The 22,500-nt window shown below is 39.9% G+C and overlaps 1 protein-coding gene across 2 annotated transcripts in view; it reads right to left on the bottom strand.

Annotated features, from left to right (window-relative positions):
- The window catches only part of zbbx (zinc finger, B-box domain containing), a 57,715-nt gene extending 46,913 nt beyond the window's left edge, over positions 1–10,802 (bottom strand). For both annotated transcript variants that reach the window (XM_078246477.1, XM_078246476.1), the window contains exons 1-3: positions 10,640–10,802; positions 9,162–9,294; positions 8,589–8,702 (exon numbers count right to left, since the gene is read on the bottom strand). In XM_078246477.1, the coding sequence (XP_078102603.1) occupies positions 8,589–8,702; positions 9,162–9,226 (179 nt within the window). In that variant the 5' untranslated portion in view covers positions 9,227–9,294; positions 10,640–10,802. The remainder of the gene's footprint in view (positions 1–8,588; positions 8,703–9,161; positions 9,295–10,639) is intronic.
- Positions 10,803–22,500: the final 11,698 nt, after the last annotated feature.

Genomic DNA, 22,500 nt, shown 5'->3' on the forward strand with positions numbered 1-22,500 from the left:
GTGTGTGTGTGTGTGTGTGTGTGTGCGTGTGTGTGTAGCCGACTCTAAGACGAACAATTCATCTGGTCTGGGAGCTCTGCGATCTAAGAGACAAGCAGAGAAAGAAAAACTGAGTGGTGCATAACACAGACACACAGTACACTGAACAGCCAGAGCATAAATCCCAGCTTGAAGATCTACAGTAAAGGCTTGTCAAAGACACACTTGCATGTTCTGAGAGGAAAAGACAAGGAAATGAGGAAGCTCAGAGAAAATCCAGGTAAGCTTCACATCATACATCAAAACACATGATTAACCGCCGAACACCTCCACCTTGCCGGCTTTCTCCCATGTCAATCAGAGAAGAACTGATGAGAAACTGTTTCAACTTCTTCATTGGAGGCGTACAGATTAATTGATTCAAACTGTTCAGCTGGCTTTTACTTCTATGAGACTGCTACATCACTACACACAGGCTTCAGATAAAAGGGAGGAGGGAACTGCAGCTGCATCAATGTGAGGTTCAATTGTGAAAGCCTGACGGGACATGTGTATCTGTTTTATTTTAGTACCTGATAATGTAATTAACTCCATGACTGCCTCTCTTCAATCCCAGTTGATGTGTTTTCAGCTTCATCACATCTACTACAAACAGTTTTCGTCTACCGTCCATCCTGTCATCACGTCGACCAACAGACAGCAAATATACAACACAAACTGAGTTAGGAAAAAGTGACAAAACTATGGCCGTATGTTAAACTTAAAAGGCAGTATAGTTAAATATAAAGGTAGCACAACTAATCTTCTGACCCATCTCAACTGACACAACGGACTTGTGGAAGTGGAAGTGGAAGTTTTAAGGGGGGAGAAATGGGACAGAACTTTAGTCTCTGCTTTCTCTTTTCATCTGCTCCCAGCAGTAGAGCTAGAAATTAAAAAGGTGTTAAAATGTTCGACCATGCTCGCCTTGACAACAGCTCTGCACAGTCAAGACTGATTAGAGACACCATTGCACATCAGCAAATCATTATTAATCAACAATGGTCTATCTGAAAGAAAAGTTAAATAATGTTCTATTATCAACAGGAAAGTAAAAACCACCAGTTACCTCTCAGCCGCATCATATCCTGAGTACACTATTTCATCTACTTACACATTGTAGTTGAGCCAGCTGAGTCTTTCTCCTATACACATACACAACCTCTCACTATATCTTTCTACCTCAAGCTGGCTCACACACAAATGTAAAATATTTCCCAAGCTAGTAATAGTTCAAAGACCTGCAGGATTCCTGCAGAGTGGCAGAGTTGAATGTTTCTTTACTGATTAAGGAACACAAGACAGAACCAAAAAAAGTGTAGTACTCTCTTTAACATGCAAAGTGTTCAAACACACACACACACACACACACACACAAACGCAAGTGCCAGTATTTACGGAGGACTGGTATCAAAAATACACACAGGCAGCCATGCACAAACCTTGTCGTATCTTGGGGCTGGTGGAGCGTTAAAGGTTGCAGTACTTCAGTGGGACAGAAAACACTGTGTTTATGTGCTTATCATTTGTGCAGCCTGGACAAGACGGCCCTCTCCCCATACTGATGTATGGCTTCTTAATTAGAGAATGTCCTTGTTTGTGATGATGTATGAATTTAAACCAATAGAAATAGATCATGTGGAAACTCATCATTCCTCAGCTATAAATCACTGATATTGTAATTAGCAGTAATGCCTGTAAATGTGTTTGTGTGCAAGCATGTGTGTGTGTGTGTGTGTGTGTGTGTGTGTGTGTGTGTGTGTGTGTGTGTGTGTGTGTGTGTGTGTGTGTGTGTGTGTGTAACTTTTTTCTGGCTGTTGTTGTTTAAAGGAGTCCGTGTGTAATATACATACTCTGCTTCTCCTTAAAGCTGTCCCTGAGTTATGTGCTCATGTATTGTGTTATACACCCCTATTACGCTGTTCTCCATAACTTCACATTGGATAACACATCTACAAGTTATTAATGAAATGAGGTAAACTGGGAATGGAGAATAAAACAATCACATTAATAACCAGTGTTTGTTTGCATTCAGCAAATTAATGTCTTGCTCACACAGGCTGGGATGCCCCTCAATCTGAATTTGTTAGATAATAGTCATAATAGTAGGCCAGGAGAGAAAAAATAAACTATTTTGTGTGTATGTGTGAGGGAGCTATCCAATCCATTTTAAAGTAATGTGAAGATGTGCATGCATTTTAATAGCCTTATACACAGACACTCACACATGTATGTATGTGTGTCTCTGTGCGCATGTGCCTGTTCACTGTGTGTATGCTGTCCCATTAAATGTAAGCATGCCATAAAACCTTATATCCAATCCTAACCAAAATCTGATGATGCCATCTCTCAGTGTGACAGCCTTTCTACTGTATATAATTAATTCACACTGGATGCCCATGAATCAGTCACAGTAGATATAGCCCTATGAATATAATGACTGAGATATAGCTACAACCACTTTACAGACAGTGTGTATAAGTAAAAACATGTCCACTGTTGTATTCTGCCCACTGTTAATCATCACGACAAAAAAACCAAATCATCATAATTCAATCATAATTTATTTTGTCATGATGACACCTTCATTTGACAAGAACTCAGAAATAGAATGGAATGTGTCGAGACAGGTCTGTTTCGATTGCTTATGATCAGTTTGCACAGTGACTCAGTACTCAATTTCATTACATGCAGGCCTGGCTTTACAGGAGGAAAATACATCTACCTCAAAGAAAACATGATCACACTGTGTTCCTGTGCGCGGATTTTCGGCATTTCATACTACTCGCTACCGTAGTCGTGCTGTGATCACGAAAGATGCTTCCCATTGAAATACATACGTTTAAAATACGTGCTGACCACCACGAAATAAACGAGATAAACGTGTCCGTGTACACGAATCAATAGATTAAATAACGTGACCATTTCACAAACTGCCGTGAGACTGGGTTGAAACAATACAGAAGGCCACTTTTCTGCGTACTGTACCAATTCAAAGTCCACATCTAGTGACTTGTGGAGATTTAGGATTATCCAAGTATCCCAGAATACATTTCGCATCAACCGGTGTCGATGGCAGAGATTTTGAGCCAGACTCAAAGCTGTTGTAATTTTCATTATCGGACTGTTATTATATCACTTTACTTAATTTTGGAGGAATAAAATGAAGGTGAGAGAGTTACCATCTCGATTTCAAATATGTGCAGGGCAGGTGCTTGTGATATGACAGCTAACTGAACAGTATCATGGGAATATCATATAGTTCATCTGTTTATAAAGTGTGATTTTTAAAAGCTTCTGGAACAGCACGCTCTGCTGAACTAGAACTTTCAACAAAACTGAAAATTACTTCTCACCTTTATCACTTAATGTGATCACTGTAATTCTCGCCTTTATCAACGCCTTAGCCTCTCAAAATGATATTATATATCTTATATATTTATAGAAAAAAAGCATTTGCTGGGCAACACTGCGCCTATGAGCCTGTAAATTCCCTGCAATTACTCTAAAGAGTTGCAACAGTTCATGTATGGTATATTGCAAACAAATTAAAGCCTTATTTAAAATACAGCGGCAATTACAGGGGCCAAACAAAAACATGTCAGGCAGACAAGTACAATCTGTTTTGATAATTTGGGGAAAATAAAGAAAGAGAAACAACAACAAAAATAGATATTTGGGGCAATACTTTATTAGCTTTATTTCAAAGCTTAGCTCCCCTATGTATTTTACTGCATCATTTCACTGGTCCAGTGAAGGCAGAATATGAGTGAAGTTGCATACAAGGTGACCAAGTTTAGGTAGGGCTCCACTGACCTTTAGAATAGTCCACTATGTGAGCCTACTTCTTATTAGTGGCTTTTTCAATTCTCTGACTGCTCCTTTTTTCATTCCATGGCAACCTTTTCTTGACCTTTATAGGTAGAGAAGTCATTGACCTCCCCCTCTCACTCATTTAATCCCCTCCTCCATCTATCTCTATTACTCAGTGTCTCTCTCTACTTTGTTTGTTGCTTGAGCTTTTACAGCTGTTGCAGTCTTCTTCCCACCTTCTACCTCCCTCACTGACTCCTGTCTCTCCATTAGTCACCTGCTCTGTTCCCTGTGTTTAGCTATGACAGTCTAGACTTGATGTTTTTTTTTAGCATTTATACGTTAAGCCTCTTATGTCCCAAATCGCTCTGTTCACCCCTCAGTCCCTCTTGCTTGTATCGACTATTATTACAGCCAAAATTAAATAACTCTTTTTTTTTGGCTTTTGTGTGTGGCTGTTACATGTGGTTACAACTCTTCAGTCAGGTTCACGTGGTTAGGCCTGCCATTTTCTTCCTTATTTTGTCATGGCTAACGATGGAGAAAGTATTGTGTATTGTGATGGCAAAGAAAGAAATAAAACAATAATTCTTTTAATTTCGAAAAAAGAAACTGTTAACAGGAAAGCATTAGAATCAGTTGAACATATTTCACAATTGTGATAGCCAAAGACAACAGAACCAAATACTCATTTTAAACTTAGTTACACATCTCTGTCATAACCACTACTGGCTGTTTTTTAAACAGAATTTAAAGCGCCCATATTATGCTCATTTTCAGGTTCATAATTGTATTTTAAGGTTGTACCAGAATAGGTTTACATGGTTTAATTTTCAAAAAACACCATATTTTTGTTGTACTGCACAGCTCTCTCTCACTGCTGCAGATCCTCTTTTCACCTGGTCTCTGTTTTAGCTACAGAGTGAGACCTCTTTTCTTCTTCTTCTGTACTATCTTTGATTGCACTCGCACATGCGCAGTAGCTCAGATGTAGATCATGTCAGCTAGCTAGCTCCATAGACAGTAAAAGAGAGGCTGTTTCTCCAACTTTATTAGGATTAAACTTAAAGACTTCTAAATGAGGGCGGACATGTAAGTAGTTCTTTTGTAGATTATGGTGAACTTGTGTGTGTTGTAGCAGTGCTTTGCTATTGAGAACGAGGTAGCATGCTAGCGTTAGCATGCTAACACTACGAGCTAACGGTTGCGGTTAGCCAGCTCGTTTTTTTAAGTTTGTATGTGTGTGGAAGCACCAGAGACACAAAAGAACACCCCAAATCCCAGAAAAAGTGTTTTTTTCATAATATGGGCACTTTAAAGTGACCAAATGTAACTTTTTAATGTTTCTGAAACTGTGTAACTTTTCATCTGATACTGTTACAGCAAACGAGACTAACAGTATAAAGAATGCTATTTTTATATAGTTTTTATTAATGCCTCTGCCCGGGTCCGATTTTTACTGCAAAGTCACAAAATGATTTACGGCAGGTAGACGGCGCTACAGTAACACATTTGGACGGGTCGCAGTTTTCGGTGTAACACAGGAAAAGTCTGTGTTAGTGAGTATGCAGGTAAAAGTTGGAGGAGATGTCTTTATATAGGCCTAATTGTATTATAATTGTATTTGAGAAGTTATCTGCTGTAGTTATGGCTGATACTGGGGCAAGGCCATCACAGGAAACAAGAAGGAAATTAAACGAAGAATAACTACAAGCTAAAAGGGAAAAGTGAAAGACGACTGACGAAATCCGAGTCACACTCGGTTGGGCTTTCAACAGATGGAGACAATAACGGGATTGTAAATGATTGGCCCTCAGGTATTTATGTCTATTTCATTCATAAAATAACTTTAGATTGCGTGATGTGGTTGTACGTCAGTAGCCAACATTAAATTACGCCCCCCTTCCATTTAGCACGGACTTTTTATTCCTTTTAGTCCGTGTTTGTGTTGTTCTACTATTTTCTTTTCCTTTGTCCCCCTGTACCTGTGTGAAGCGTCCTTGGGTTTCATGAAATGCGCTATATAAATCTAAGTTATTACTACGTTGGTTGCTGCAACAATACATCCAAAGCAGGCTAAGTTACCGTATGCAACACCTGAAATGCAATGATGCATCTGTAACATATTCTCTTATTGTAAATGAATGATTTTCTGTCTGAGCAAAACATTCATCGCAACTATATGACCTCCCGGTACTGCTTACTCGGTTATACAGTGGGCAATACAGCACCGTAAAGATCTTTACGACAGCAGGTGTGGTAAAAACACTACCACTTTTGTCCAAAGCGGCAGCTAGAATCAACACAAACTGAAAGTTACAAATAGCTACTTTAAGTGAAAAACAAATACGTCAATGCTGTGTGATGAATCTTAGTTAGATCCCACTAGGGGTGTAAGAAAAAATCGATACACTTGAGTATCCCGATATTTTATTTTGCAATACTGTATCGATTTTCTTTTTTTGTTTTTTTAAACATTCAAAAATATTCATGTAAGACAGTGGTTAACATTTATGTTGTGTTTAAACCCCCTACCGTTAGATGGCTATGCTGAGACACACCACTAGTGTCCTTGCCTAACAGTGCCTAGCAGTGCCTGACTTTTTGCTAGAAGCTAACGTGTAGCTACGGCTTCCTTGGCCCCATTCACAAAAACCACCTATTTCCTCCATCTACTATGGATTTATCCTTTATGGAGTGGTGGAAGAGGGGTATTTATTCTTTTCAAGACCTTTTCAACTCTAAAGTCCTAGACAGTTCTGAAAATCTACAGAGACTTCATAACCTCCCTAGACAACAGTTTTCTCAAAATCTTCTACTCTTCTTTCCCCACCCTACCAGCACGCGAATCCTGGGAGGAGTTAACTCTTATAAAGCCAAGAAAAGGATTGTTGTCTGTATTGTATCAGAAAATAATCTCTTTGGAGAACCATAAGCGAGCCAGGATTCGGTCTAGCTGGGAGGACGAGCGGGGAATTGATCTGGGAGAGTATTGGGAAGGTGCACTGACGAGAGTCAATTCATCATCATCCTGTGCACGCTTGGCACTTATTCAGTTTAAAGTGCTACATAGAGCACATTACAGTAAAGCTAAGCTAGCTGAAATATACCCAGTAGCTGATGCAAGCTGTAGCAGGTGTTCTTTTTCCCCTGCTAATCTTACTCACGCTTTTTGGTCCTGTCCTTCCCTTGAAATATATTGGTCGGGGTGTTCAATTTTATCTGAGGCTCTCAATATAACCATCGAACCGAACCCCTTGATTGCGATATTTGGTATCCTCTCAGAAACAGTTACTAGAGCCCAGTCCGATGTCATTGCATTTACCTCTCTGCTTGCCCGAATCCTTCTAGGGTGGAAATCCACCACACCTCCATCGCTAGCCCGTTGGTTGGAGGATGTTATGCTTTTTCTAAGTTAGAAAAAATTCAATTTACGTTGAGAGGGTCAATGAAAAACTTTTACTTGAGATGGCAACCCATCATTACCCACTTTCAGAACTTAAAAGAACTGTAGTCCGAACCCATATGATCCACCTTACATTTCCTAAGGCTGTTATTATCAGTATTACTATGGCATTTCGATATGATGCCTTGATGTCCCCCCACCCCCTTTGTTTTTTTTTTAATCTTTATTTTATTTTGTATGTTTTTAATTTTACATTTGATTTTAGATTTTACTTTACTCTTAATCTTTTATTTGTAGTGTTGTAATGCTAGTTCAAGGCATTTTGATGAATGATGTTTATGACGGATGAAAAAAATGGAAATTATTTTTTTATACTGATACACACTTTATTCTATGTATTTCCTGTGCAATTTCCATCAATAAACCGATTTTTTTTTTTTAAAACAATGTAGCTACGGCTGAACTTTGGCCTACTTTAGCATGTAAACATTAGCTCACTAAGAACCTGTGAACCACAATCCCAAACTGGCAGTTTGATTTTCTGTGTTCTGAATTGTTTACCTAAAGTAAACTTCTTTGATTTTATGAACATCATGTCTTTTTTTTAAATATTAGTTTTTCTAAAATTATACTTTTAAAAAATCCCAATATATCGCCTTACGCACACTATCAAAATATATTGCAATATATTGAATCGTGACCCATGTATCGTGATACATATCGTATCGCCACATTCTTGCCAATACACAGCCCTAGATCCCACTGTGACCAAGATAATCGTACAATTCTAATATCAGCACATGCCAAATGAAATATTGTATATATTCCAGTACTCAATTTGATGGGAATCAGGCAAGTAGTTGTTGAGATATCTTGCTCTAGGTTAAAGTGTTGGAAAGTCAGACAGACTGACAGATGGACCCTGCTGCTGTTGGGGTTTACAACATAAAATCCCACACGTGTGGAACAGCAACAAACTAATAACACAGATATTCCACGGAATGGAGCGCAGACAACATTGGCAGTAAAATTATCTGTGCAGTAAGTTGAAACTTGATTCAGGAATATGAATCTCTCCCTTTTGTGTTTTCTGTAACCGCTGCTGCAGCCCATCTTGCACATACTTATTCACTATCTTCTCTTCCTCTCTCACTGACCATTTAAGTCACATTATCTCCTTCTTCGGTGTTCTACTGTTTTACTTCAATTCCTTATCTCCTTCTTTGGTGTTCTACTGTTTTACTTCAATTCCCGCGTTACCACTTCAGTCTGCCCATCTCTCCTCCTCATCACCTCAACCTCCTCTTTCTCTCCATTTTTCTAGTGCACTAACTATAACATTGATACTCACCCTCTTTCCTCCTTCTCTTTACTCATGCTCTCTTTCAGCTGTTGCAGTTTGTCCTCCATCTCTTTGCTCTCCTGGGCCAGAGTTACCGTCTCCATGTGCAGTTCTTGCAGGTTCCTATGGCGACACACACACACACACACGTGCAATCAACAATGAATCATACAAATGACCTACTCCGTCAGATTGGACAGCCAGGCTTTCATCAATATGTTGAATTCATCTATTGCACTAGCAGATCCCTGTTGCCATGACTGATCAACACTTTAATCAATTAGTCACTGGATCAGGGTATCACCAAGCCAGACATCAATTCAGTCAATTACTTGTTGGCAAATGAGAAACTATGTAGGAGATTGGACTCATTTTGCATTGGGCATTATGAAGAAAACAAATACACTGCATTGAAAACGATCAGAATCCAGGTCACAAGGTTTATCTTGCCTGAAATGGCATTTTGTGAAATAGTAATTCTGTGGGCAGAATTTTAATGGAAAAATATGGAAATAGTATAGCAGCCATGTAACCCTAATGGGCTTCTACCAAATGCACATCATTGATCTTATCTCATCTTACCTGGCATTGAGCTTAACGGATTTGGCCTTGTTGTTAGGAAGCACCACAAAGTCATTTAAATTCATGTCTCTTCTTCTGAGGTATCAGGTATTCCTCCTGCGTCTTCCACTGTGCTTTTTACAAAGAGTCTCTTCTGCAATAAAAACCAACAGTAATAGCATAAAACTGGCTATCACGCTGAGCCCAGGCTAAATCACACACTGCCATAAATGAATACTGTTGCAATGAAATGAACAAAATAGCAGGCACAGATTTGCTCAAATGTATAAGAGGCAGTTAAAACAAGCAATCTTGTGTGTTTAAAATTGTATCTGGCAGATTTATATGCTTGGCAAATGGTTGGCAACTCTGTTAGTCAGTAAAAGCCAATTAAGGAAATTAGCCAGTAAGGCAGATATAATATATAATGTTATAGAGTAATAGGAAGGCAGCCACACCTGCAAGCAACTGAGCTGATTGCAAAGTGAAAGTAGGTGGAGGTGAATAGCTACTGTAAGTTTTGCTCAAGTTGGGTAACCTCTTAACAAAGACATTGACATTTCACCTGCTAGTACCCTATATGAAACCTTTGCCCACCAGACTGTTAAGTATTTTAGTAGAGCTGAAATCAGAACCTTAATCAACACAGCTCGTATGACAGCTACAGACTTTTTTTAGAAAGGGTGTTTTTACTTGTCATAGCGGGAAAAGTACATGTGTAAGTAATAATATTAACAATGGCTCAGTCACATTTAAGTGCCAGTTGAAGCTGTACCAGTAATACACAAAATCATGACAAAACTAAAGCATGCAACCTTGATTGACATGATTATTCACACCTGTGCTTTTCCTGCTATAGTGAAATTGTCTGCCATGAAAAGGGTCTATTGTAGACATTCAGGTGACAAGACACACTGTGGCATACTGAAGTCTTTTTGGCAGCTTTCACAGCTACAGCGTCAAAACAGTGACTTCAGGTGAGGGAACAAATCCCTTGGCAACCACAACGGACATCCTTAGCTAGATTGTTGGGAACAATGGATGAGAATACATCGTGTTCCTTGTCTTGGTCCAAACCAAAAATAGATTTGCTTAAGCAGGAAATAATACAGTTTCGATTTGTAAACCATTATACCTAATTTTATTATTTGCCTACGTGGACTGTGTCTGGCTTAATTTTAAATGTGTAATTAACGTTAAATGTAAACAGTAAAGTTAGAGCTAGCTTAACGTTAGCCAAAACTAACGTTGATGCAAACGACGTTTTATTAACAGGGGGGAGTAAGTGTAAATATGCACTTGACTGAAGCAAGTTAATGGTGGTGACTCACCTCAAATGTTTAAGCAACAGTATAATGTTAGAAATGTCACAAGAATTTAATTGAAAGCCAGTAGCTAGCGTAACGTTAACGTTACACGTGAAGCTAACTTGGGATTGCGTCGGTAAGGACGTTTACTTGACACACTGCTGAGAATACTAGCTAGCTAGCTAAACTTACCTTACGCTCTCCGTGACTCTTCTTGGTTTACCAGCTTGTGATAGCACAATCTTTTCACTTTTCAATTCACTTTATAGTCATGAAATTAAAACTAACAAAACAACAATTCACGATTTGTATTTCATGCATGTTCCAGTCTCTGTGATCACTACTCAGGGTGTTTGTGTTGGGCTGTCGTTACTATGGCTACAACCAACGCCTCTCTCGCGATAGCTCGGCAGCTGGTTGGGTTTAATACATCCATGTAATACGTTTGTATGGGTTTACTGGAGATCGTTTTGTTTGTTGTTGTGAACTTTTCTCTGCCTGCAGTTGTTGATTAATCTTCAACTTTTTAAATAAATAGTTTAGTATGCCTTTGTTTGTTCAGGGAATAAACATCGGATTCAAAGCCATCAATACCCCTATTGCCTCAGTAATCATGGGCAGCGGGAATTCCTTCTAATTAAAATCCTGACAGCATCAAGATAAATATTATAGCTCTGATTAGAGCTTTGAACCCTCGTTTTTCCAACAGACTTTCATGATGACAATCATTAGAGATCAGAAGCAAAATAATTCCCCATTCGCCCATAAGATAGTCGACATGTGTTAGAATAAGAGTGAAGGATACAATGTGTAGGCTGTGTGCCACAAGAGTGCTTGCCGATGTTTGTTTTTCTACAGGAAAGCTGGGCCACCGTGTATCAGTTTATTATATAAACGTAAACTGTCAAATACACAAATGTAGAGGAATCTCGATTCTTCAACAGTCAAAATGTCATGCAATAGGCCTACATATAGGGAAACTCGTTTAAATCAATACTAAGGCCAGATACCAACATCATTTCTTAAAAGTACACCTACTCAAGACACCTTTGCAAACCGCATCTAATACAGTAACATTATCTTTTGGTTTAACAGGTGGAAATAATTTATATTTTTTATAGTGGAAAAGTATTCTTCTCTAATAATTCCAATTATTTATTAGTATATTTGTGTGATGTTCTTGCATACACGCCGGTGTGCCTAACAGAGAAAACTCAAACAAACCCAGAGGCTCTGTTTGTGCATGCATGAGTCTATCTCTCTTTCCCATAACAGTGCAGCCAGTCAGTCATCCATCCAGCCCTCATCTGTATTCTAGGACAAAAGAAACTTCCTGACGGTATATGCAAAAGCAGTCCTCTACAGCAGACAATGGCCCTTACTTTTTTCAATGTCTTTCAATGCCTCCCTACCAAACCATAGGACAATTATGACTAAACAAGCAACGAACAAACCTCCACCTCATTCCTAAATCCTGCTTTCTCACTCTCTCTCTCTCTCCTTTTGTCTGTCTCTTGCTCTCTCTCTTCCTACATTGTTGGTGTATGACCTATTACCCCTGCCATCAGGGAAGTGTGAGTGTATGACTTATTGAGCGTGCCTGTGTGTGTGTGAGCGTGGATGGTCATTTAGGGTCCTGACCCTCCAGCTGGATTCTGTCTCTGCTGCTAAACAGTGACTCTCGCTCTCTCTCTCGCTCTCTCTCTCTCTTAGCTCTGCCCGCATAGACAGCTGGGCCTGCAGTAGCATACCGATGAGCACAGAGAGAAGAAGAGAGACAAGGAGCGGGGGATATAGAAATGAGGAGGGGGGTCATATAGCAAGAAGCCAGAAGGCACATGGAAAAGCAATGCAAATGAAAGATCAAGAACAAGAGAGCAACAGAAGGCATTAAAAGAGGGGTACAACAGCAGAGCAGTTACAGAAACAGGACAAGCGGTGTTCTGTGAAATGTCAGGGCTATTTAATTCATTAGGAGGCAATCATTATGATGCTGTACTGAATGTCATCTGCTGGGTTAAACCTTCCTCCGCGGCCTCATGCTGGATATATATTGACTGTTTGGCAGTGGTTGGAAACCTTTTTAACAATGAAAGAGTGGCAGCAACAGGAACAGAGAGAAAGGAAGGAGAGAGAAAGTCGTCAGCCAGCCAGAATCAACAGCATTTTTGTAACTCCTGCACAGGGGGGTTGTAGATAATCCTGGGAGTATATTAACGAAATAATAGAGAAATTGTAAAATAACCTTGAAAAAGGTGGTTGGGAGATTTAACACATTAATCCACCTACTTGTTCTTACTCAGAGTCACAGGGGGATGGAGACTATTCCTGCATGGACAAATGGCAGGAAAGCAGGTTACCTGTTCATCATAGGATTAACACTAGGCAAACACATTTACACTGCAATTTCAATCTTCTAGTTCACCTGATCGGCATGTCTTTGGGGGGAAACCAGAGCAAGCAACAGAAATACAGGGAAAACATTCAAAATAAACAGCTGACCCATGATCTAGGAGCTTCTTGCTTTGATTGTCAGGTAACAACATTTACCAATGTGTAACCATGTGCTGCCACTTATTGAAAATTAACAGTAGGGAAATAATTTAGCCTAATACTAATTGGATCTTGACCTGAATTTATCGTACGAAATCAAACTAAAGTGCTCTGAATAAAAAGGAATGTGTGATGTAGTACTGTAATTGAAGTCAACTCAACTAAGTGAAGTGAGGCAGCGTGAGGAATCAGTGATACTAGCAAGTCAAATAATTACACCAACCAAAACAACGAGATGAAAAGGTATACAAGGAAGAAAGACTTGCAGAATTTGAAGCAGTAAGATGAAAAACAAATAATAGTACTAATCTGGCAACTACTTCATAAGCCGCCAAGACTAAGAAATCTCTGAACAGCCATAGCTCCATGCAGTACAGCCTTTAGAAATCTGTGATATCTGAAAAAGAGAGAAGTTGTGTATTTAAATGTGTAGTGAATTAAAAAAAAAAAGTGAATACTGTACTTGTTTCAATGTGATACCTACCTGATGAAGCTGAGCAGGGATGAGAAAGTGATAACCCTAACGGCTTAATGTGATGTCCTAAGAGACTAGCAAACAGCAGTAACACACATCCCAACAAACATCTCTTTAAGCCATAATACATTCCTAATAAAGCAATTGTATTCAAATGTAAGAAAAATAATCCATCGAGATTTCTGCCTCCACCCCAGTACAATAGGATATTTTTCACAGCAGACATTTGGACATGTCACAGTAGGAAAAGAACAGGTATAATTAATTACATTAATTATGGCTTTATTCCATTTAGATGTGCCAGTTCCAGGGTTTAAGTATTGCGCATACTTGCTTGCTTACTGCGATATTTAAATGGAACAGAGCCATCATTAGCAGTAACTTCCACCGGTGCTTTTTCTGCTATGACAAGTAAAAATGTCTGCTGTGAAAGTGGCCTATGGAGGTACATAGCATTTTATTTGTGGTGCTCACAGCATTGAAGAATTACTTCTGAGGTTCTTCTCAGTGAAAAATCTCTATCAGGCCAAGACTGTGAAGAGAGGTACTCAGTGGACGTACTGTACCAGTCTAAAAAGATGTGAGCTACATGATGAGAGAGGGTAGAGAGGTGAGAGCAGAGAATGAGTTTCAGTGCTATCACTGGATATATGAGTGACAGAGAACGGAATAAAACACAAAATGATCCACTGCCTATGAAGACAGCAGCAGAGAAAAAAAGTATTTGACAGAGAGCCTGACCAACACACAGTTAGGAGGTGACTGTATGGATTGAGAGGTAGATAGGAAATTAGAGAGGAAGAACAAAAGTGGTGTGAGAGGGAGTAAGCGATAAAGACAGTTGCAGTATGAGTGAAAGAAAATAAAAAGAGCGACGGAGAGATGAGAACATCGAAGTGTCAGGGACTGATGGCCAGCCAGTCACTGGATGTCACTGAAAAAGAGAGGTAATGAGAGCTCTGGTGGAGGGGAGAGAGGCCAGAGGGCTGGCGAAAAGGGCAAGTGAGAGTGAAATTGAGAGGTTGAGTATGGGAGGGAAGACGGGAGGGAGAGACGAGGGAGGAAGAGGGGAGGGGGGGGTGAGTGGCCCTTCATCATGTGGCTGATGGATCGGTGGCACACTCTCAGATACTCACACACATAACTGCACACAGACAAACTACATACATCGAGATCACGCACATCAGTCAAAGCTCAGATGAGCATCTGACAGTTAGTGGGGCTTAAGACTGGTTGAAGGCAGGCAGTGATTGTACTGATGACCCTGTTGATCAGCTGATAAAATAAAAGACAGACGGACCGGAAGATGGTGAAATTAAAGGGAGAAAGAAAGAAAGACAGGTAATGACTGTTAAAGACGATCAAAAACATTTGGATGAAAACAGGGAAAGGAAGACTCGAAAATGAATGTACAGTTTTGGAGGATACAGTAAATCACAATCCTCCATTGGACGATGATGAATTGCTAATTTTGGCTTGGGTGGAAAGTTCGACAGCAGCACTGACTTGTCTTGTTAAAGGTCGAAATACAATTATGTCATTCCTTTTTTTTTTTTTTTTTAACCCCATTCTATTACATCCAACTCTAGGAAAGGTATTGAGTGTGACAGTAACTGCTGCGTAGGAATCTGGGTCAGACATGACGTTTAATAACCAGGGAACAAGCTGATACTGTTTGATCACATCAGCCTATTGTTCTGCCATGGATTATAAAGACAAATGGTGGCACAAACAAGATTTAGAATAGACAATTTTCCCTCCGATGACTGTAAAACAATGTGCGTGGGAGCACAGGTAAAATAAAACTCAAATACCTTTCACTGCTGGAATTTTTTCTTCTGCTTGATCTCTCTTGCCCACCCTCTCTTTCTCTCGCTCACACAAACACAAACAGAGTTTTGCAGGTACACGCACACACCTGCACATAAGCACACACACACACACACACACACACACACACACACACACACACACACACACACACACACACACACACACACACACACACACACACACAGTCACAGTAGTCTGTCAGTGAGCTGCACCTCTACTGCCATCCAGAGCTTATATGTGGAACATGTCCTGGATTGATTGCACTACTGTGATGAGAGCTGTGGTCGGGTGGTCACCATGCTGAAAAAGTGCTCATATACTTCTGAGGATGTGATCTGCACAATATATCACAAATGACATGTAATTTGTTTCCCACTTGTTTGTCACAAACACATTCATAACTTACAAACCTAAAGTGCAGCAGTGTGGTGAGCATTACTGGAATTTTATAAGACCACAAAATGTGTGCATGAGGAGCAGAAAATGTGTTAAAACCAATCATGTATGTTTCTTCTTTGGTGTCTAGGCCTATGCCTCAATGACTGTGCGTGTGTGTGTGTGTGTGTGTGTGTGTGTGTGTGTGTGTGTGTGTGTGTGTGTGTGTGTGTGTGTGTGTGTGTACACTGATGTGCAACTTCTGTGTGAGACTATGAGCGCTTTGTACAAGCACAGCAACAGCACCTGTGTTTGTTTAATTGTAATGGAAGCAGGTGGAAATAGCTGACCTGGTTATGTCCAAAGTTCAAAAGTCCACCTACCAGTGCCTCTAAAGTTAACTACCACTTTGTATCTCATTTGTTTAATTCAAACACAAACATAATTATGAAAACACCAATTTGTGGTGTAAAGGGGAGATACATGGTGTAAATAATTATTGACAAAAAGCAGTTTATCTGTTATTTGCCAAGAAATACTTGCAGCACGTAACTTCCGGTAAAACTGTATACTCGTTTTATGCTAAGCTGATCACCTCCTGGCTCCAGCTCCATACTAAACATACAAACATGAGAGTGGTATCATCTAACTTTCTGCAAGAAAGTGTAATGTATTTCTCAAAATGTCAATTCTTAACTATTTCATTGTTTCATTAGTGAAAGATGTAGATAAATAATGCATTACAGCCAGTAAAGTCATCTCTTTCACCAGCTCACAGGCCATAATCATGCCTTCCCTTTCCTACCTCTGCCATGTCAAACACTGAGGCATTAACTACTGTTTTGTGGTGGCAAATGGTATTTAATTAGCTGTGTTGATCTGTGTTCATTTATCCAGCCCCCAACAGTAAACAATCCAGATTTTTAGTTAATCATCATTGTATCAGGCCACACCACCTGCTGATACTGATTATCTATGGATTACTGGCCATCTAAACACATCTTTCACCACGTGTGCAAAACACACACACACACACACACACACACACACAAACAGTACATACATGCACACAGAGACACAGCACTTGGGATGGACAGTTTCTGTCATCGCAGCACTTTCCCAAACAGGCTGTGATTAAACAGCAGCTTAGAGCGCTTTAATTTCATGGAAGAACAGACAGCGAGAGAGGGAGTGATGGAGAGAAAGATGGGGGGGGGGGTTACAGATGCACAGACAGGGGGGAAAGACAGGGGGGAAAGAAGAAGAAGGGGGGCGGGGGGGGTTGCAGACTAATAGAAACAGAGGGAATGAAACAAGCAGCAGCCAGAGAGTAGATTGAAAGGATTGATGGTAGGAAGATGAGAAAGAAAAAATGAGACACAGTATAAGAGGTAGATTACTTAGGCAGAGAAAGGCAGCAATGATAGACAGGATATGGGGGAAAGAAAGAGGACACGGAGGGGTGTAAGGGCACAAGGCCACAGGAGGAAGGAGATAAAAAAGAAAGTGAGAGAGATATATATAAAGAGATATCTGAGAGCTTGTCCAGAATTTAAAAAACCTTGAACAGGAGGTGAGGAGAGGTTGGAAAAGATATTCGCTGGCGCTGCAGGCAAGTGGAGGGCTTCAATATTTATTCACATCAAAAATTTAAATCCCGGCTAAAATCTGTGAATACTGCGTATTTGTGATTTGTTTTATGTTCCGTCACACAACATGCTTTCTCCTCTTATCTCTCTCTCTACACACGCACGCACCCTATAATACTTTGATGACACACACTTGCTTCCAGTTAACGGGTGAATGGAAAGAGGAGGGAGATTATTAGGGGATATCAGCTATGGGGATGTGACCACAGGGCCAAACTGTCACACCATGTTCTGAGCCAACACACGAGTGAGCGGGTGTGCAGGGAGAGCCTATAGCAAATGAAAGGAGGTAAGCCACCAGCCTGGAGCTGTTTAAGTGTGTGTGTGTATTTGGTGGAGCATTTCTCCAATTTTAAATGCGCTATTCTATAGATTTCCACACTGAAGTGGTTCAGTCAAAGGGGTTTTAGCATTCAGAAAAGACAATGTGGACTATGCAGAGGACGCATGCGCACACACACACACACACACACACACATATAACAGGCTTTTTAAAATGCAGAGCTTTATAATATATGTTAAAGTACTCAGAAATCCATTTGCTTTGAAGAGCTCACTGCGGCCTTAAGGAGAACTGAGCAGTAGTGGGCTATGGTACCAGAATAGTAATAATATATGAATATGTATGCCACATTCTCTATTCTGAACTGCCTATAGATGGCACGGGACCTTTACTGCTGGAAGTTTGAGTGCCGGCTACTTATGTGTGTGGAGCGGGATTGTGCAAAGAATATGGATACTTGAGTTTCTGTACTTGCACGCTACACCTTACCCTTACATTCGGAGAGTTTACAGAATTAATGTTTCATTAGATGCATTAGATGTGTCACTAATCTAAGGATAACCATCAACATCAAACCCTAGCTTCCAGGCTATCTAACTGCTGAGTTTTTCTAACTTTGAATCTTTTATATTTTCAATATTCTACTACTGCTGAGGTTAATTTGGCTGTGTAACAATATTTGAAAATGTTTCTGCAAATTAGATGAGAAGAACACTGTCTCCTGTGGAGTGGAGACAAAATATCACAAAAGTGTGCAGATGTGCAGATGGGTGTGGAGGTCATTAGCTTATGTAGATAATATTAGGCCTGAGTGTGTGTCAGGCTGCTTGCTAATGAACTTCGGGTGGACATGAAACATCTCTCGTCATCATCTTAACTCTTCTATTCATATACTCTGTTGTCTATTCATCCCACTGCCTCTCTTACCATCTATTCTCCACTCCCTTTATCTTTCTTGCTGTTTATCTACATAATGTTTTTCCCCTTTCTGTCTGACCCCTACACTCTCACATCTCCTTTACCTTTTCATTTCTATCCACCAGTCAACCTCTCATCCTCCTCCTCTCTCCATCTATTGATTCTGTACTCCCTTCTTTTCATCTTCTCTCTGTTCCTCTTAGCTTTGCCCTCTTGTTTCCTCTCGCATAGGCTATTTCTTTCCTTGTTTCTTTTTGTTCACCATACCCAACCTCTCCACACTTGCCCTCATCTTACATACATCCCTTCCCTCTGCCCTCCCTCCTCCACAGTTGGGCAGACTAGGGTAGATAAAGTGGAGAAAAAACCTGTTTCGACTAGTGAGGGCATCAGTATTTACAACCAAAGTGTGTGTGGACCTGCTGATCAGTAGCAGCTTTACCCCAGGGAAGCAACACACAGTGTCAAAGTGAATTTATTGCACTATACCCTTCTCAATATTAAGACTGTTTAACTGCTGCTTAGCATTCTGATAGCATGCATCTTCCTGCTCTAAGTCAAACGCTCCTCCTGCACTGATTCAATCCAAACACACACACACACACACACACACAGAAAACACTCAAGTGGATATATAAATGTAGCCATGCTCTCTTGTGTGCAAACACATGCACGCATGTGCTCGTGCACGCACACACACACACACACACACACACACACACACACACACACGCACACTGGATAGGACATCCATTTTGGGTTCCTGTCTTTTAGACGCTGTCCTGCTTTAATTAACTGTCCTTGACATGGTGCATTAATGAACACACTCCCACACATTCCTTCCTCTCAAAGGGACAATAACATGGCACATAAGCCTGATTTGAGTGATCTGCGTCTATTATGCTGTAGTTCCTGTACATAACATGCTAGAATGGGTTGAATAGCATCTCTCACCATTCCCCTCCCTCTCATAAAAATATATCTGGTAATTTCTGTCTTTACAAGTGCAGCTGTAATCATAATGGAATTAACTCATTCAGACAACACCTGTGTTGAATCCCTTGTTTTGAGAAACACAAAAATAGAGTAGATAGAGAGACAGGTAGCAAGCAGAAAGATACCCAAATTTACTGATGGATGTACAAGCAAACCAAAAGTTAAAACAAATCCACAAATGAAGAAAACAATACAGTTGTTTTCAATCAATTACAGATCCTACCATCTCAACAAGCCCTGGGTTATTGTTACTGAAGGCTCATGGTGTCATTTATGGTGGCCCTGAGGCACAAAGCATTTGACAAATGTAGTTGTGTTTTCTATTCTGCAAATGTGTTTTGTTTTGAAGTAAAAAACTATGATTGATTGTAATTTTTTTAGCTAGATTCTTAGCAAAAACCCCTTTGTTCTTTCACAAATATGTGCTCATTCATGTGTAATTACTTCCACCAACTAATGAAAGTATTCTCGTACGAGTAGAATCTGCCATTCAGAATCATTCAGAATACATACGAGCGACTCGCTCAAATGACAGCAGCCATGTTGCGCCTCCATCTTTAAAATACATTAGCTAAAGAGGGACATACCTCCGCCTTTCGCGCTTTTAAACTCAGTGGCACGGTGACGGATGCCACTGAATCTGCCCTGTCTGAATTGCTGCAGAGCTCTCCAGCATCCGGCAAAAGTAGAAGCTCTGCATATCTGCTCCGGAGGGCTGCGGATCGCCGGAGCTGGGACGGAGTCGGAATTGACTTTAATGGAAACCTTTTGACTCCGCCCCCGTTCTGGAGCGGATCCACAGCCGTTCCGCAGTTGGTGGAAATTGGGGGTCACGTAATGGAGTTGTAACACAAACTACCTGAGTTTAAAAAGTGACCACATGGTCAGCTGCCACTACTACATTAGAGTCAACATTTCCATTGGCAGATTAAGGATTGAGATTCAGCTCTTCTGTGTTAAATATTTTTGTGTGTATTCAAATTAGTTGTGCTCTGTCTTATTGTATAATTTTCTTTCCCATCAATACCTCTGATTTAATCGCCTTTTTGCCTACATTAGTAATTAAGTGAATTGTTTCCTTTAGTTCTAGACACATATGATCACATATGATATAAGACCGATGAGTATGTTTTACTTTTTGTATAAAAATATATTGAAGACAGATGATGAAGTAACACTGAAGCTCAAAAGCACCATATAAGAAGAGTAGAGGCTTGTCCACTGTCACTTTTTGCACTGATTTTTGTTTGAGGGAAAACATTTCTAAATCTGTCTTGGTTTTCAGTCATTACAACATGGGTTTTTTTATGGACAGAATCCAAAAGAGTTTAAAAAAAAACTAAATATGAACTGTAACGTGCTATTGTTGTTTTATGTTCTGGTTAAAGAAATAACTTTAGCTATAACAGTTTGATCGATAAGTTCTTCTCCCTGGTCTCTGCTGTACAAAAACAAACAAGAAGTGTTTGTTTTCTATCACATACAGGCCACACTGCCCAAAAAAACTATCTATGCTCTTTAGAGACCTAGAATAAGTCAATCAAAGCAAACAATGGAAAAGAAAGTCTTCCTTTGTTGTCCTATTTATTTGACAAAGGCTGCAGTTATTTAAAGATGATGTTTATTTATGGATTTGTCCACCAGGCTCTCACTAGATTTATTTTTGGCTCCAGTACTGGTGTAAGTTTGGCTTCATGTCTTACTATGACAGAATTGTCTTTATACTGCCTCAAGGTGTAGGTTAAACTCAAAGATTCTGGACTTCAGGTGATCAGTAAAAGCACAGAAGGATTTAGATACTAAGAAGTCCATGCTGAACTTACAGTACATAATGCATTAGAGGTAATTAGAGTCTTGAGTCGTAAAAATTCAAAGTTTTATAATTCTACATGTCTGAAACATTTCACAACCAAATGGGAACATTTCCAGCTTGGATGTGTTGTTGTGTCACTGTCATCTGTCCGGTGGATTTCTTGCAGTGCATCTATCAACCATCTATATGTGAGTCATAACACCAGCTCTCAGTAAATTGGCTGGTAATCACACAACAGAGACAACAAGGAAAAGAGTGTGGGGTTGCGAGAGCGAAGTGTCAGATTCTCACACACTGTCGTGGTGTTATGATAGCTCCCTTGAGACATGCGTAGGAGGTACATATATGTGTGTGTGTGTGTGTGTGTGTGTGTGTGTGTGTGTGTGTGTGTGTGTGTGTTCCAGTTATTAGTCTGTATGACAATTAATCTGTATGACAATAAATCTTATTTGCGGTGGATGCTGAAATTAACCAGGCAATTCCAAGATGAGTATTAAATTACATGACAAATGTAAATTTGATTTATGGTAATTGCGGCAATAAGGCAGCCTGTGCTGCAATGTGCACGCAGACTCATTCACCTGCCACCAAACTCATACATACAAATGAAGCTATCTTAAAAATAGAATAAATGAACAGAGATTTATGTACCATTCAAACAGATAAGGCAATATTACCAGGCCAGGTGCTTCAGGCCAGTTAATGTGTGGAACATGAATGAGCATACAGTATATAGCTACATACAATATACTGTATATTTGCAATAAACATAGCTTCAATTATGAGTTAAAATCACCAATAAGTGAACCTCATTCTCTGGAGGCAGTATGTGCAGGAAGCCGTAATGTAGAATTGCAATTTAATGGTTTCACAAATTACGTTTGATATATAGACACACGCGAATAGTCATGAAGATTTATGCATGTACTATAGGAATGTATGCAGAGTTTGTGCACGTGTGATGTGATTTGCACAACTTGAATGTCACCTTAAAAACTGAGCAAAATGAATGAGACTACTGTACTAAATTAAAATAAACTCAAGCTGAAAGACATGCAAATTATGTGAAAACACACACACACACACACACACACACACACACACACACACACACACACACACGATAACTGCAGAGGCTCCATACAGCCATGCTTTTTA

Source organism: Sander vitreus, chromosome 3 (assembly GCF_031162955.1).
Source record: "Sander vitreus isolate 19-12246 chromosome 3, sanVit1, whole genome shotgun sequence".
In the NCBI taxonomy this organism is placed as follows: domain Eukaryota; kingdom Metazoa; phylum Chordata; class Actinopteri; order Perciformes; family Percidae; genus Sander; species Sander vitreus.